This window comes from Pseudorca crassidens, chromosome 9 (assembly GCF_039906515.1).
Source record: "Pseudorca crassidens isolate mPseCra1 chromosome 9, mPseCra1.hap1, whole genome shotgun sequence".
NCBI lineage: Eukaryota > Metazoa > Chordata > Mammalia > Artiodactyla > Delphinidae > Pseudorca > Pseudorca crassidens.
Window position 1 is genome coordinate 45,299,254 of NC_090304.1, and position 17,465 is coordinate 45,316,718.

General features: G+C 55.4%; 1 protein-coding gene across 4 annotated transcripts in view; it reads right to left on the reverse strand.

The window, feature by feature from the left end:
* The window catches only part of AMPD3 (adenosine monophosphate deaminase 3), a 41,982-nt gene that overhangs the window by 3,592 nt on the left and 20,925 nt on the right, over positions 1-17,465 (reverse strand). For all 4 annotated transcript variants that reach the window (XM_067749921.1, XM_067749920.1, XM_067749919.1 and 1 more), the window contains exons 5-13: positions 16,365-16,584; positions 14,384-14,513; positions 10,068-10,262; positions 7,913-8,044; positions 7,214-7,377; positions 6,372-6,498; positions 3,527-3,690; positions 2,369-2,489; positions 1,058-1,231 (exon numbers count right to left, since the gene is read on the reverse strand). In XM_067749921.1, coding sequence (XP_067606022.1) covers positions 1,058-1,231; positions 2,369-2,489; positions 3,527-3,690; positions 6,372-6,498; positions 7,214-7,377; positions 7,913-8,044; positions 10,068-10,262; positions 14,384-14,513; positions 16,365-16,584 — 1,427 coding nt within the window. The remainder of the gene's footprint in view (positions 1-1,057; positions 1,232-2,368; positions 2,490-3,526; positions 3,691-6,371; positions 6,499-7,213; positions 7,378-7,912; positions 8,045-10,067; positions 10,263-14,383; positions 14,514-16,364; positions 16,585-17,465) is intronic.

The window sequence follows — 17,465 nt, forward strand, 5'->3', positions numbered from 1 at the left end:
TTCCGTCACCTCTTTGCCACATCATTGCCTCTGTATTGTAGAGCAGTGGTTCTGAAAACATGGTCCCAGCATTCCTGAGGGTCCCCAAGGCCTCTGGAAGGTCCTCCCTTTTCCAACTATGCATTTTGTGAGGCAAGATTTTCTTCATACACCTTGATAAAAGTAATTTATCACAGCAGATTAACTGAAGAAGCAGAGATGAGAATCCAGCTGTCCTCTATCAAACTAGACATTAAAGAGATTTTCAAAACGCCATTCTTGCCATTCTCAGTATTTTGTTATTGTAGTTTGCAGAAATATGGTTATTCTCATAAAAATTGCTAAGTTTGTTAACATTTAATGATTTATTAGTGTTATTTTACATGAGTTAGTATTTTTCAATTTCACACAGTTAAGTATCACTAGATACAAGGCATGTCAACCACAGCTCTCTGAGGGCCTCAGTTCTTCATAATATAAAGGGGTCCTGAGACCAGAAGCTTGGAGCTTGGAGCCTGTCCTAGAAGACCCAGGCACCTCTATTTTTACTAATCCGTGGCTGGTCTTATCAGTACCACCCAAACGTGCTTGTACACTAAGTGATGCATGGCATCGCCTTTCCCTTCCTCTTCAGTTTCCCAGAGATCCACAGTGTGCTAGTAATAATAGTGGTAACAAAAATGGTAGCTAACATCTTTAATACATGCTGTACGCAGACACTACATTAGACACTGATTCATTATCTTAATGAATCCTTAGAATAAGGTAGAGGTGGACATAGGAACAATTTTATCCCTATTTTACACATGAAGAAGGATAAAATACAGAGAGGTCAAGTAAGTAGCTCTACCAACATCACAGAGCTAGTGAATATCAAAGACGGAAAATGAAAGGCAAAGAAAAATCCTCAAAGATTCAAGAACCCCGAGGGCTCCTGGAAGGAGCACTTCGCTCACCAGAAAGTTACCTCTTGTCTTCAGTGGGCCACCAATGCCACCCCAAAGGCAGAGCTGAGCCATGTGCTCAGGTGCCAGCAGTGGGAGGCCCTACAGTCCTTATCTGCCCCTAAAGTCCTCACCTTCGTGTAGTGGAACTGCATGGGGTCATCGGTGGAGAGAGAAACATGCAGTCCCTTATGCAGGAATTCCCTCAGAGGGTTTTTGGAATATTCGAGGAACAGACTGTTGTTGCTAAGAGGAGACATGGCAATGGGGATCTGAGCAAGGTAGTAGAGATACTGCAACACCGGACTCTGCAAAAGAACCACCAAACTCAGGAAACAAGAGCCAGCGAGGGGAGGGAGGGATGGGAGAAGCATTCACCAGGGGAAACCAGGGGTCCGGGCAGTGTCTGCGGGAGCCCCCAGTCACCCCGAGCTCCACAACGCCAGGACCCCCAGGCCCACCCTCCACATTTACCTCACTACTGCATCAGGGCCCATCCCTCCCTGGGACTGCTCTCCTGCCCACTAAGCGCTCCCTCTTGGCTCCAGACTGGAGGCACAGCTCAGGGCAGGAAGGGAAGGGCACCTACAAGGCCCCGGGCTGACCCCAACCTACGTCCTCAGCTGCCCTCCCCCAGGAGCTGACCCCAATAGGTCAGTCCTGGAGATGCCCACTTTTGTTGCTTTGCGCTCTGACCACAAACATTCAGGTTGAGACTGTAAACACTGCAGCTCCTCGGAGGTAGGAAGGGGCGGACCTGACCGGGCCAGAGTGGTTCTCTGATATAGCAGCCACCCCACACAGAAATGTGAAACACGGTTCGACCTCCCCAGGACCAGGGAAGGAGAGGAGTTGGAACAAATATCCTTCCTATGGAAGTGAGTCAAAATACGGAGAAGACAATGCACAGAGTTCATGGTAGCATGATTTACACGAGCAAAAAGTTGGGTGGATTCTGTGCAACAGCTAGAGCCTGGCTGAATCAGGCACAGCCCAAGCAAGTGGCAGCCGTCCTTTCAGCAGCCTTTAGAATGAGCAGCGCAGAAAAACGCTTGTGACGATAAGGGATGAAGAAGGAACCAAAAATTTGTGTTCTTTATGATAATAAGCATATTAGAAATATGTTCTGGAAAAAGATGGGAATTGGAAATACTAAAAAGCTAATAATGCTGTTTCTATTAAAGTAATAGCAATAAGGACTTTTTTCCATTTCTCCATTTTTTTGAAAATCTAAATTGTGATGTATTTGGCTATGTTTTTTCATAATTAAATACGAAGCCAAGAGACTACAGACGGCACAGCCCAGAAAAAGGCCCGGCCTTCCTGCATCACTGGCCAGAGCCTCCCAGGGCGCAGGCAGGAGCCCAGGTGGTCCCACTCCTCCCCAGGGCAGCCCCGGGCGGGACTGTCACTGCAGGGCAGCCATCTGTCAGGGGCCCAGTTACCTTCTTGAGGAGCAGCCCATGGGAAATGTTGTCGGCAGTCAGGAAAGCAGATACCAAGTGAGTGATGGAGCCAGACTCCCCGCAGTGAGGCCGGAACAGGAACGTGCTCAGGCCCCGTTCCCTGCAGACGTGAGGCTTGTGGTGAGAAAGAACCCCTGGTCCACCTGCCCCGGGCCCCACAGGCCTGCACTGCTAGCTCAGGGCCCACTCCAGGGGAGACAGTCCCCCATGGCAGGGTCCGCACCGCTGAGGCAGGGCACCCTGGAAACAACCTCTCCCCAGGTGCTGAGGCCCAGGCCCAGAGCTCCTCAGAACCAAGAGACCTCATCTCTGGGAAGAGAGGGCCTAGTCCTCCATCCTCTCCTCCCCTTCCCCAGGGCCTGGTAGCCCAGATTCATAGACCTTCAGAGCAGGAAAGCCCACGAGAAACTGTGGAGTCCAGCCTCCTTGTTATAAAAAGGGGTAAACCCAGATGTCAGAAGCCACCGAGAGGGCAACAGCAGAGCTAGAACTAGAGCTCCTACCTCGGAGAGCTCAGCCCAGGGCTCCAACCCTGGCCGTCTCCTTTCAATCATGGTCCCCCTCAAAACTTCCACACCCACAAACTAGCGCTGGCTGAGGCTGAGCTCTGAGGCCCCGTGGCCCAGCAGGGGTGGGAGGACGCTAGACGTGTGGGGAGGGACTGGCTCAGCATCCTGCCTCGTGGGCCTCGCCTCCACGTGTGCGCTGTGGGGAGCCTGGGCGTGAGACCACTGGATGGAAGCTCCATGAGCACGTGGATGCAATGTTTTGTTCCCTATTATGTGTCCCGTGCCCAGGACCGTGCCTTAACATGGCAGGTGCTGTGATTCACTGAATGGATAGACGCACGTGTGAACACCACTGGCGTGGAGGTTAGTGAACGTGTATCAGCAGGTCCTGTGTCTCTATCATATCAGGGACAGACGTGCACACATGTAGGTGTTGGTGAGTGTGTGTATGGACGTGTGTCCAGGCATGGGGTCTGGCTGCCTTGTATGTGTGATCGTATCTGTGGCAGCAGGCACGCCTGCATGTGTGTGTAGCCCTATGGGTACGTGCCCTGTGGGTACGTGCCCTGTGGGGTGGGCCCAGGAGCATCCCCTGGTTTGAGGTGTGCACAGGGGCCAGCTCACCCACCTGCGGAGGTTGTTGAGCACCATGATGTTGGCATACATGTAGTACAGGTAGTAGCTGTAGGGCGGGTTCTGCTCGCTGGTCCAGACGTCCGGGCTGGGGCTCTTGTCTGAGAACATGTGATCGCTGTGCTTGGACTCATCATCCACGCTGTCAAACCCCGTCACCTGGGCAGGAGGAGGGGTCCTGCGTCAAGCCAGGGCAGACGAGCTGCCAAAGGCCTTGGTATATGTGCAGCTGAGGTGAGCCTGCTGAAGGCACTGGAGCCCAGGCCTCTCAGCTGTGAAACCTCAGCTGGGGACCCCGTGGCCTGCCTGAGCCCCATTCTTTCCAGGGATAGTGAGTGGGCGCAGCGCCCCAGTCTGTCCCTCCGGGGCTTCCAGAGGTACCCGGGAAGTCAGTCTGGAGAGTGCCAAGCCCCTGTGTGGTGGCAACAGTGAAGGGAAGCTCAGGCCAGGCCAGGTGAGCGGTGAGGCAGCTATACTCACCTCCCATCCTTAGGCTGTGCCAACAGCAGCGGTGCCAACAGCTGTGAGGGGGAGGGGGACAGGCATTTCCCCTGCACCTACTGTATGTCAGGGCCTGCTTGAAGCACTTACCACACATCAGCTAACTTAATACTCAAGTGACCCTGTGAGGGAGGGCTTGGCTGACAGCAAAGCAGGGCCAGTTAAGGAGCTTTCCCACGTGAGACGACCAGCTCTGAGCCTAAACGGGCTCAGGGTCTGCACTGTTTGGGGCTGTAGGTGGAGGATGCCCTAGAGCGGCCATGATGTCCCAGGTGTGGCCAGCTGGGATGCCTCTCAAACAGGCCAAGGTGTGTGCCATCCAAGAGGGCCCCTTGGCAGGCTGAGCCATGGCTCTTGGGGTCAGAGCAGCTCAGGAGATGCCCACCCTCCCCCTACACTTACACCTCAGCTGGGGCCCACACTACACCCCCAGGGCCCCACCCGAGTCACAGGCTTCCCGTCACCTGCTCCCAGAGGTCAGGCCCTGATGAAGGATGTACCTGCAAGGACCCAGCTCTCAGCCAGCATGCAGAGCAGTTTTGCTCCTGTCCCTCAGCCACAGCTGTGCTTTGGGAAGGGGCCCCTGAAGGACCGGCTGAGTCTGCCTGTTCCGAAATGGCAGTAGGGGCCCAGAGGAGCAAGCGACCACCAGGGGCTTGGCAGAATCTTCCCTGTCACGGTCATTATGTGTCAAAGGAAATGACAGGGTCCCACTGCAGCTCTCAGCACGGCCTGGACAGGTCTGGGTGCCAGGGCGGACCTCGAGTTCCGCTCTGCTCTGCGCTCACTAGCTCCATGCTGCACCTGAACTCTGGGAGCCCAGCATGGGGGCAGTGTCAGCCCCTCTCCTGGGCTCTGCTAATGCAGGGCCCCAAACTGGGTCTCCCATGGCCTCAAGCACAAAACATGTCCAAACCCCAACTCCTCCTCCCCAAGCCTGCTGTCCCCCCATAGTTGGCAGTGTCCTCTGAAAGGCACACCATCTGCTCCCCAACGAAGCCAGGCACCAGGAGGCCCCCCGTGACTCTTTCCCCTTGCTCACCTTCAGGGTGTGCCCAGGCCCCATCCATTCTCCACCCGTGCCCATGCCCGCCCAGCGGCCCCGCCCACCGTCTGTATACGTCTCACTTTCCTTAATGTGGGGATGACAACACCTGGGTCAGGGAACTGGGTACGAATTCCACTTCTGCCCCTTTCTAGCTCTGTGATCTCTCAGTTTCCACTTCCTCATGTGTAAATCGGAGCTAGTAGCTTCACAGGACGGTCGTGAGGATTAAGTGAGATAATCCACAGTGTCTAACACACAGCAACACATAATCATGCTGCTTACTATTAACACCTACAAAATGATGTCAAGGGGGGCAACCGTGAGGCTGAAGCAAGATCACGTCATGGCGTGGATCACCAGAGCAGGGAGCGAATAATCAGTGTGAGCTGCGACTGCTGGTCCAAGGCCCCCGCACGTCTCCATTGCTGGAGCAGGCCCCTGACTCTCACCTTGCCCCCTTGCCCCCCACCTCCAGCTCCTGTTCCAGGCCTTTCTTCACACAACAGCCTGCATGGTGTTTGTCTAAGACATAAATTCAGTGCCGTCCCTCAGCCCCTTCAAACTTTCCTGGCAACCCCCCAACTCCCCCAACTCCCACTACACACACACACACACACACACACTCACACACTCACACTCACTCAGTCACCCCTCCTTCCCCCACTCCCAGCCCTCTGGTATCTTCCCCACCTCCCTCACTGTCAGAAACCATCCCCATAAACTCTACCAGGCACTGAACTTGCTTCTCACCACCTGCAGCCAACTCTATTCTGGGCACCCAGGAGGCGGGACCAGCTCCTGTCCCCCTGATGCCCTTTCTGGTTAAGTCTCTCTTCCACGCTTCTCACACTCTCCCACAACTAACCAGATAAATATATTTTGTGGGGCTTGTGTGCTTAACCAAACAAGGTGGGAGGACCATTGGTTTCTAAGCAAAAGCAGGAGCCTGAAATGTCTGCATTTGTAACAACCTGAGGCTACAGCTGGGACAGAGGCCAGTCCTTCCAGCCCCACCTGGTCAGGAACTAACTCCTCAGTCTTTCTGCCTCACGGCTGCCTTCCCAGCACCCCACCCATGCCCGCAGGCCTGCCCCAGAGGAGCAGGCTCATTATTCTAGAAATTCAGCTTCTTGGGCTGGCCACCTCATGCCTGGGGCACACCAGTGACAGGATCTTAGAAGGGAAGGCTGACCCTACCCACCCCCCCCGCCCCCCCACCCCCCCCCCCCCCCGGGGATTCCTCTCGTCCCTCCCTCACTGGGCACACTGCCTGGGCACCACCCACACTTACATATCTGAGGAAGAGGTGAAGCTCTCGGTGATCCTGAGGATTAATGGTGGCCTCAAAAAGGGGCAGGAAGATGTTCTCCAGCATCTTCCCAAAGCTTGGCAGCAGCTTCTTTGACCTAAATATGTCACTGGGGGAAAGCGGAGACTTGCTGATTAAGGTGGACCCAACAGCCCCCTTGGCCCATCAGAGACCAGCCTCCCCAGTCCCTTCCCTCAGGCAGCACAGATCCCCCATTTAAACACCCAGGGTAGATTCAGAGGTAGGGCTCCAATACAGATCCTCCCCTCCTCGCCAAGTTCTGCAACACTAGGCATTGGTGGCACACTCAACACCTACCCATACCCATCAGAGAGCTTTCTCCAGCTAGAGGCCAATCTGGGAGTGGGGTGCCAGGATTCAGGCTGATCCAACTCTCTCCCCTCAGCTCAGTTCCCCTAAACCACGTGTCCCAGGCCCATCCAGGGGCCATATTGGCCAGACTGGAGAGGACAGTGGTGGTCTGAGTCATATCCAGGGAGAGGGCCAGCAGTGTAGGCCCCGCATCAGGTCATAGACCCTGGGCCTCACCCAAAAGGATAGCCCATCCTCAAACCACAGTGACAAGAAGATGGGCAGTAGTTCCCACCAGGCCTCTACACATGTATGTTCTTCAAAGAACAGAGTGGAAGTGTCACAAGGACGTCTTTGCCAACCACCCCGCCCTGTAGGAAAATCCCTGGGGCAGAGAGGCCTAGGCTGGCACTGGAACAGGCCCTGTCCCTCAGCAGCACAGACTCAGCAGCTCCTGTGGGACAGGCTGGCGACCCCAGAGGACACAGGTAGACAGCAGCTGCCTCACTTACTAGATCCGGGGCACCTGGATGATCCAGCGCATGTTGGGTGAGTAGACCTTGTGCTGGATGAACCAGCGGGCCAGGTTGGACCACTCCTCAGGACTGCAGCCGTAGATGGAGAGCCGTGGCTCTGAGTACTGGTACTTGCTCTCCTCCAGCTCCTGGGCCACCTCCTGGCACCAAGAAGAGCTCAGGTCAGCCCAGAGCACCCCAGCTGCTAGATCCTGCAGCTCCCTCAGCCACCTGCTCCTGGGCTCAGAAGGCCTGATCTACATCCCCTTGCTGCCCCGTCAGCACTAACTCCACCTTTCTAGGGAAGAAGGCCTTGGACCTGCATAGTCACACACATGACCAGGCCAGACAGCAGAAGCATCTCCAAATGGGGCTAACCTATACCCGGTGCAGGCTGCAAACACACAGAGCAGCAAGCCTGGATGCCGAGAGCTGGGCCAGCAGTGGACACCCTCCCCCCCCTCTTGCCTGCAGTCAGCACAGTCCACACACAGCACAGCCTGCGCACTCGGGAGTCAGCGGCCAGGGCCACAGCACTTGGCACCCAGGCACCTGCACCTCGCCTGAGCTGGATGGTGGATGGACGGGGATTCACGAAGGGGAAGAGGACAGGAGGCCCTGCGGGGCCCCCACCCCATGAACGCAGATGCTGTCAGGAATCCGAGGAGGGCTTGGAGAGGTCCAGGGCTCACCCACCTTGACCATCCGAGCAAAGTACTCTCCTCCCAGGTAGTTTTCAGTTTTCAAATACAGGTCTCGGAGCTCACTGGCCCCCACAGGGTTGTATTTGGAGTTGAACTTGTCAAAGCGGTGGAACGTCTGCCGGCCCTGGGGAGAAGGGACACCAGCCAGATCACCATGCAGCCACCACACACATGACCCCTTCAGGCCTTTACAAGGTGGCCTCTGTGAGCCACACTGAAAGATACCTTCTGTGTCAGTTCTTGCATGAAAACCTGGGAAGTCCCAGGGCCAGGATCATGCATCCTCACTCAGCCAGCACTGGGGTCCTTTTGCAAGGCCCTCTGTAAAGAGGGATCGAGGGCCTCATGCCTCCAGGAGCAGGGCTGGCTGAGTGAGCCGAAAATACTGAACCATCAGTGATAATGTGTGTCCTATTACCGCTTAGACTTCATAAGGCACTTTTCTCCACGTTGCCTCATTCAGTGTCTGGTTTAAGATTTTTTTATTGTGGTGAAATGTACATAACACAAAATTTACCTTCTTAACCATTTTTAAGTATACAGTTCAGTGGTATAAAATACATTCACGTTGCCATGCAACTATCACCACCATCCATCCCCATAACTCTTTTCATGTTGTAAAACTGAAACTCTGCACCCACTAAACAATAGCTCCCCCAGACCCTGGTAACCACCATTCTCCTTTCTGTCTCTATGAGTCTGCCTATTCTAGATGCCTCATACAAGTGGAATCATACAGTATTTGTCCTTTTGTGTCTGGCTTCTTTGACTTATCATAATGTTTTCAAGCTTCATCCATGGATGTAGCAGATATCAGTACTTTATTCCTTTTTAGGACTGAATAATATTCCAGTGTGTGTGTGTGCATTTCATTTATCCATTCATCTGTTGATGGACACTTGGTTTGCTTCCACTTTTTGGCCACTGTGAATAATGCTGCTATAAGCATTAATGTGCAAGTAACAGTTTTAGTCCCTGCTTTCAATTCTTTGGGGTACATACCTAGGAGTGGAATGGCTAGAATGTACGGTAATTCTATATTTAACTTTCTGAGGAGCTGCCATACTGTTTTCTATAGCAGCTGCACCATCAGTTAGTATTTTAATAACTTTGTAATGTCAATAAGGCACGTGGCAGTCACCATTTTATAAGCAAGGAAATAAAAGCTTAAATGAGTTGATTAAGGTCACACAACTCCTAAGTGGAATTAACAGGGACCTCTCTGACCAAGTCACACACTCTTTTCCCCTGTCCCAGCCCTGTTACTCTCTGAGGACAAACTACCTCTCACAGTCCCCATGAGACAGGCTGGGACCTGGGACTCCTTGCTGCAGTGCTACAGTACTTGCACCTGGACAAACGTCTCCTCAAGCAGCAAAATGCAAAGAAACTATATAGGACTAAAAATAACTGTGTGCATGCACAGTTGGGGCAAATTATGGACAAAAGATACAAAGAGGGCTTCCCTGGTGGCGCAGTGGTTGAGAGTCCGCCTGCCGATGCAGGGGACACAGGTTCGTGCCCCAGTCCGGGAAGATCCCACATGCCGCGGAGCGGCTGGGCCCAGGAGCCATGGCCGCTGAGCCTGCGCGTCCAGAGCTTGTGCTCCGCAACGGGAGAGGCCACAGCGGTGGGAGGCCCGCGTACCGCAAAAAAAAAAAAAAAAAAGATACAAAGAGACCAAAAAACCCAACTGCCACTTCTGAAGAGCCTGGAGCAAAAACGGGGTGTTGGAAGCAAAAGCAGGGTACTGAGCATGCCCCCTGCACTCAACACCACCAGAGGGGTGGGCAAACCATCTAAGCCACCGCTCCCGCCCAACCCCGGGACACATCCCTACCCTTACCCCATATAAGGTACAAGCTCACTCCCCACGCAGGGAGCAAGCACGAAAGGGAACCTGTTTGTTCTCGCTCCCCCCTGCTGCAGCAGGGTCCCCAATAAAGCCTTGCCTAAATTTCTTGTCTAGCCTCTAGTCAATTTCTATTGATCAGCAAGGCCAAGAACCCTGTTCCGTATCATCCACGGCTAGAAGAGAAAGAGATGCCTACGTGGCCAGCCTCTCTCCAAGCCCAATCCTGGCTCCTTTCCAGGGGGCTGAGTCCCCTGCCAGGACTGCACGAGGCCCTTTGGCCGAGCTCACTCACCGCATGGACATCCAGCGAGTCCACAGTGAGGTCGTACGGGTCCATGTGCAGGCTGTCGAACACCTGCCGCAGGGTGATCTTCCGGCCCCACTTCTCGGCAACTGTCCGGTCGGGCTCCGTCTGGTACGTATGCTTGATGAAGCGCAGCAGGTGCTTCTGGTTCATGCAGGCAGCTGCGTGGATGTGCGTGTCCACCTGCAACACAGTGGCCCCCAGCACGTGAGCTGGGCCACCTCCCCCCAGCAACAGGAGCCAGGACATCCAGGCTTCGGTGTGGAGCGCAGAGCCTCAGCACCTGCACTGGCGCCAGATCCCCCGCCCCATTTCTCCTGTAGACTTTGGAACTGGTCTTCCTCCGCTTAGCCTTGCTGCCCAGTCCCCCTCCTTACAGCACCAAGAGATCTTTTTTAAATGTAGGTCAGATCCAGCCACTATCCCTGTTAACAAATCATCAGTGCCCCCAAGTGTTCAAGATAAAGCCCAAGCTCCTTAGCCTGAGATTCAAGGCTTACTTCAAGCCTTAAGTCTCACCTTGCCACTGCCCTGCTCTCTGCTCCAGCCAGGACACCCCCACTTACAGGTGCCCGAGGTGCCATGCTATTCACACCGCGTGTCCTCAGCCTGGCATGCCTTCCCTCCTCCCCACCGATCCATCCACCAAGAAATTTCCCACGACTTCCTCCACGTGGCAGCCTGTCCTGATCCCGCAAGCACAGCGGATCATTTTTTCCCTTGCCCAACCTGGGACTCTAGCACAGACACTCCCGTCACTGTTTATGTCCTCCAATCTGATCTAATAATTTTCTGTCTACTTCATCACTAGACTGGGAGCTCAGTCCTCAAGGACAGGGACCACGTCTGATGCATCTAAGCCTCCAGCGCCTACCCCAGAGCCTGGTATGATGTTGAATCAATGGATGGATGAATGGACCAATGAACAGGTGTAGGAGGTTCCAATAGTTTCGATGATATCCACAACCTCCTAGAAACCTGAGGACCCACCTAATGCCCCACAAAATCCCACACTTGCCATTGACCTCTCTGGAGCCCTCAGAGCATTCCCCTCAGCCACTAGCCCTAAAGAAACGGAGGCCTGGCTAAGCTGAGAGATGGCCTGAAGTCACAGTGAACATCCTGACCCCCTTCCATGAGCCCAAGGGGCCTGAGGGAGGTTCCCCCAGGAGGGTGGCAGCAGCCTCACTGACCAGGGTGCTGCCAGCTGCCAGCCCACACTCTGCAGTCCCTGCTGCAGCTGACTGGGCACTCTGCCAGGGCTGGGGTGAGGAGGCGGCTGACCTCAGGCCAAAGAATGCTGTTCACAGCTGGCCAGGCATCTCCAAGTCATGCCAAACCAGACACCTGATCCACTGAACCTCTGTGAGCTTTTTAATCAGCCAGCCCATATCACTGACCAACATCACTCACTCATCAGAGCCCTTCCTGCCCTTAATCCTGCCACTCCTACCAGAAAAACAGACCACTAGGCATCAGAGAAAGGAAGCACCAAAAGTTAAAACGTCGCACAGCAGTACACAGGCTCAGGCACAACACGGATGGGCTGGGCTCATGTGGGACACACAAGCGGAGGTCAGCCGGAGTAATCTCATCTGGACACAGCTGGGCTCAACTACCTCAGCATGACTTAGCACATTCTGGGCTTTCTTGCTGTCCTCTAGCATAGCAATGACACACTGCAGGGGGTGCAGCCTGTCCTCATCCCCAGGAGTCACTAGATGAGGGAGGAAAACAACTGGATAATCCAGGATGCATCTGATCCAAACTTCAAACTTACCAAGGTGATTATTTTAGGAACAAGTAAAAGAGCCTGTCCTTGGAGGTCAGCATTTTCAACTCACCAGAAGACCCAAGAGCATTCCTTGCTTTCATCTAAGACCTGGGTCTAAACGAACAGTAGAGTTTCTAAACAGGGCTGGCCAATACCCGGCCCCTAAGCCAACGCTGACTATTTCCACCCCTGTGGCAAACATCGGTGATCAATTACAGCACTCTTCACTAAGCTTCGGGAGTAGCCTCAGGTAGCCGCTCCCCGTTGGTCAAGTTTGGCACAGAAGACGAAACCTATCTGCTATCCCTGATATGACATTTAAACCGAAGTGGGTAAGGCCTAATCTTACCCAACTCCCAAGCAGCGAACACTCAGCCCCTCATTCTCAGCTCTGAGCAGAAAACAGTCATCTCAGTGACACAGTCCTGCTGGTTTGGCCTCACGGTGCCATAACCCATGACCTGATGTGACGTTGCAGGTAATTTCACAAGTACCGCCCACACTGACCCACAGCCAGGCACAGCTCCTGCCTCAGAGCAGGACCCTGGCCTGCCCCTGTGACACTGACAGCCACTTGGAAGTATGGAGGCCACCTCCCAGCCCGGCCTGAACTTCAGCAAGTCAGCTCTCCTCCCCTAGCACAGGCTTCCAGGGTAAGATGAAGCAGCCAGCACTCAGGAGGCAGGGAGGGGCGGGCACAGCCTGACCTGGACGTGCGTTTACGGATAGCTGTGGTGCCAGAGAACAGCCCACTGTGTCAGAGCACGGGGCTCAAGGCCACCTCTGTCCAGAGAGCACATGAGCCCCCAGACTGACAGGGAACGCGAGGATGGGCTCTGGTATGTAACCACAGCCCCTTCGCCCCCTGCCCCCTAGGACTCTCGCCCTCATGGTGGCCAGAGAGCGCAAACACCCACTGGGGCCCCGCCTTAGAAGCAGACAGTGTCGGAGCCAGTGCAGTCAGGCGCAGGCAGCAGGAAGCAGTCAGGCCCAGAGCGCGCACGTGGGCAGAGGGCAGGGCTGCGCAGGGCTGGGCAAGGAGTTTTCTTGGACACCCATCTGGGCGTTGTAGGGTTCCTTCGGGCAGGGCAGAGAGGAGCTGACCTAATGACTGAGGCACCCAGCTGTCTGAGCACCTGAGGATCACACAGAAGAAACAGATGGTGCTTGAAGGTGAATATGCCACGGAGGTGATGTCTAACACACATCCTTTCACCTCTGCCTGGAAATCCCCGAGACTCTTCCATAAGCCTCAGAGCCCAGGAGCAGAAGCCTAACTTGCACCCTGGGGGCTCTTGATCCCATCCAAGTGGGATGCAGCTTAGCAGAGGTGATCTCGGGGCCTCGCTGGAGAAGGCCGTCCACGTAGTACTGCTGAGTGCTCCCAGGCAGGGGGTCAGGGAGGCCTGAGCTGGGCTCCCCAGAGGAGACACAACCTCCTCTGGCCTACCCTCCCTTGTCAAAGCTGACCCCAGGGAGAGGGTGGCACTGGGACAGAGGCCCCTGTGGCCATGACAACCCTGCTGTGACTCAGTTCAGATGTGGCCACCCCTCCTCCGGGCATAGCCTTACCCCACCCTTCTCCCCGGAGCTTCTGTCCCAGAGCAGCGCCACACCCCCGCCCGCCTCCCTGCTGCCTCTGACAAACCTGTGGGCCCTTGCGTGATCCAGAACCTCACCCACACCTGCAGGCTCACTCCCCACAGCCCGCCACGAGCCTCTGCCCCCACCCCCGAGCTCCAGCCACACTGCACCCCTTGCAGCTGTACCGGCACCCTCGCGCTCCCTCCTGTCTCAGGCCACTCTCCCCCTGCTGCTGCTTGTAGCCACAGCTCCCTCTACCTGCTGGGCCATCACTTCCACCCCCTGCCCTGCCCTCTGCCTGGCAAACTCCTACTCAAAGTCACCTCAGTCCTGGCCTCTCCCTGAAAGACACCCTGGTCACACACCTATCACACTAACAGTAACAGGCTGGGAGCTGCTTGTGGACAGGAAGTCCTCTCATTAGGCATCAAAGGCCCCACGCTTGGCACTGATCCCACGCTCGCTGTATATCAGTCACACGGAATAAAATGGCAAAGCGGAAGTCCGTGATCATTTAACCTGCACGTCGGCCCCGACTGCGGCCCCTGCAGGCTCTCCACTCTAGGGGAAGGCCAGAGAGGGGGGCCTTAAATACGCCCCATGCAGAAGGAAGCAGGGCCACAAACTCCCAAGTCCAAAGAGGCCTTAATAGCTTTTCTCAATCCATGATAAATTTAATACATTCTCTACTGTAAAAGTAGGCTGGTCTCCACTCTTATAACCACTTAATAGGCCATGCCCTATTTCTCAAGGAGGAGGGCACGTTCCAACAGATACACAACATGGACAAAGGTTTCCACCATGTCATACCAAGTACCACCTGAGGCGTGGCCTGCCGCACGGAAGGCAACTGGCCAGTCTTCCCTCTGTACATAGGAAGGCTACGCAGGGGGCCGAGCCCGGACGGGCTAGGGCACCGGCTCTGAACACCGGCCGGCTAACGCACCTTTCTCACGTTATAGAAGTCTCGGTGAGGGTTGCTCTTCAACTCTTTGAACTCAGCCATTTCATTTAGCATCTCGTGAAGGCTGAACTTGGATTCCAGAAAGTTCAGTCGCCGGTGACAATACGTTTTCCTGCAGATTGGGAAAGGGGAGAAACCACAGTTGAGAAGAAGGCACAGCAAGCTCTCTAGTCTGGAGACCTCCAGTGTCTGCGGCGACCGACCCCTGGGCGGAAGGTCAGGACGGAGCAGGGAGGGGTACGGAGGGGCCCGCTTTCTGCAGACCCAGCTGAAGTGTGGAACCACAGCCATGTGAGTCGATGGGGGCAGTAGAGAGCTGACTGCAACCTCACACGGGTTCCTTAACTTCTAGCCTTACGGGCTTAGGCAATTCATCCCAAGCTGCTATCTCTCATGAACAGGTATGGAGCCAGCAATGCCCAAGACTGAAATGAGGGTTGAACTGGCTTATGTGTGTGAAGGGCCCAACTCAGCAGAGTGGACACTCAAGGAAGATCTCCCTCCTTCAGCCCTTCCGTCTTTCCTTCCTCCCATCTATCCTCAGCCACCTTTCACTCCTTGAAAAGAGTGAAAAAGTGAAAAAGATTGATAATACAGTCAAACCTTAAGGCGTGACCTGCCCACCTTGGCAGCAGAGAACCACCCTGTGACCAAATGACATCCCCCAAACCCTGAGACCTGAAGACTTCTCAACTCTGAGGCTTCAGGATGAGGGGAGGATGTTCTGCATCATGGGCCACTAGAAACGTAGGGGTTACCATCTCTGCAAGGACTGATGTCCCCACCGGCTGGCAAAGGCCACTGCAGGTGGGAGCACTCCCTATTCTCAGCCAACTGCCAGGTGCCTGTGCCCACAGCCACGTGGAACCTTCAATCACAAGCCAGGCCACCCTGCTTCCCTGTGGCCCCCAAACACACACAGCTCCTCTGGCGCCCCGTCACTGAGACGTGCGTGAAGAGCAGCCGCTGGCCCCGCACCAGCACCATCAGCTGGATGAGCCCCAGAGCCAAGCACGGGACAGTCTGGGTCGGACGGGATCCCCAAGGCCATATCACCCAGTCCCTTCCCCAGCGGGACTCGCCCTGACGACAGCCACTGCTCACACACGTGGGGAGCAGTCCCATCCCCCAGGCTTCCCCTCAAAGCTCCTGCTCTTCCTGGCTGAGGCAAGCTCCCGGGAACTACCCTTTCCCCTCCCGGCTCTTACGTCTGCCCTCAGATCACCGAGGACCAAGACCCACTCTGTCCATCCCTTTGGGGCCCACCCTCCCACCTCAGACACGGCATCACCCCACTTCCAGCGAACCCCAAAAGGCAGGGCAAGAGATAAGTCCCTCAGCCGTGACCAGCTTCCTCCCCCTCCCCCGGACCCCCAGTCCTGGCTTGGTATTCACAGCACAGCCGCTGTCAGAGGGGCTCAGGGCCCGGGCAGGCTGAGCCTCCACTGCTGATTCGCTCAAGTGCTCACCAAGAAGCGAGGGCCCAGGAAGACAGCTCCCTGCCAGGTTAGCTCGAGCCAAGCCTACAGGCGACACAGGGGTCGTGGCTAAGTTCCCAGGCTCCCTGCACTCTCCCCTCCAGAAACACAGAAAAGCCAACAGAGGAAGCAACAGTCTTCATCACTCCCCCACCTGCAGTAATGCCCTAGGCTGGTAACTCTCTGCAAGGCTGCCGTCCTGCCTGGGGGGAGGAGTGACCGCCATTTTAAGGTGCACAGGTGGCCAGCAGCAAGCAGACGCCCCACACCTGTGCGTGCAGAAGGGACAGGTAGTAGCGACTTTAAGAATATGCCAGCCTGTGAAGGAAGATTGTGGCAGAAACCCACAAAGCACTGGGGAAAGGGGAAACCACCCTCTTTCTGGGGGTGGTTTAGCTGAGGAGAAGCCCACAGCAAGAGGCCTCCCCCGGTCCCTTCCTACAGGATAGCACCCCTGCAAAGAGAGGCAGACTCGGGGGGCTTACGTGGGGCCATGGGTGATGAGAGCCAGGATGTGGCTCATGTCCACCGTGTAGGTCTCCAGGTCCGGGTAGGGCAGGCTGTGGGGCTCCTGGCATTCCAGCATCTTTGTGTTATCGTACACGTAGAGGATGCCCCCCTGCATGCGGACCAGGAAGCCCAGGTTTCGGGGAGCATCATCCAGGCAGTAAGGGTCTTCCTGGGGCAGTGGGGGAGGGTGGAAGTCTGCAAAACAGGATTGAGTGATGGCCAAGTGCCCTTCACCTCAGGAGCTCACAGGGGCTCAAAAGTCGCATTCCGGGCTTCCCTGGTGGTGCAGTGGTTGAGAGTCCGCCTGCCGATGCAGGGGACACGGGTTCGTGACCCGGTCCGGGAAGATCCCACATGCCGCGGAGCGGCTGGGCCCGTGAGCCATGGCCACTGAGCCTGCGCGTCCAGAGCCTGTGCTCCGCAACGGGAGAGGCCACAACAGTGAGAGGCCCGCGTAACGCAAAAAAAAAAAAGTCGCGTTCCCACCGAGGCCTGCCCTGCTTGTCTGATCTAAAACCTAACCACTCCCACTGCCCCCGACATCTCATATCCCCTTCCCTGCTTTATTTTGTCTCCTCAGCACTTGCCACTATGTAAAATAATTTCTCTTCTTTATCTTGGGCAGTATGTGTTCATTTTGTTCACTGCTGTGCCCCCATTGCCTAGAACGGGCCCTGGCACGCGGCTGGCCCTTCACTGCTTTAACTGAAACGAGCTTCAGCCTCCTGGGAACTTCAGGGACACGAGGCTTATGAAAAAGGGCAGCTGTGTCTCCTCCTAATAAGAGAACAGACAGAAGCTGGCACTGCCCGGTGGGAATAACTGTCCCTGCCCTTCCACATCTTCCTGAGCCCAGGGAGGCTAAGGGGCTAGAAGCCATCCCCTCCACAAATAAGCACAGAATAGGGAACGCGTCCCCCCCCAGAGACAGAGCTGTCTGTCCCTACGGCTGCGGGCTGTTAGCCCACAGGCGCCAGAAAATGCCTCTTGGCTATTTCCCAGCTACGACTTGGAGCAAACAACGTTACCTCCTGAACCTGTCTGCTCACCTGAGGATGACACCCTGCCTTAATGGG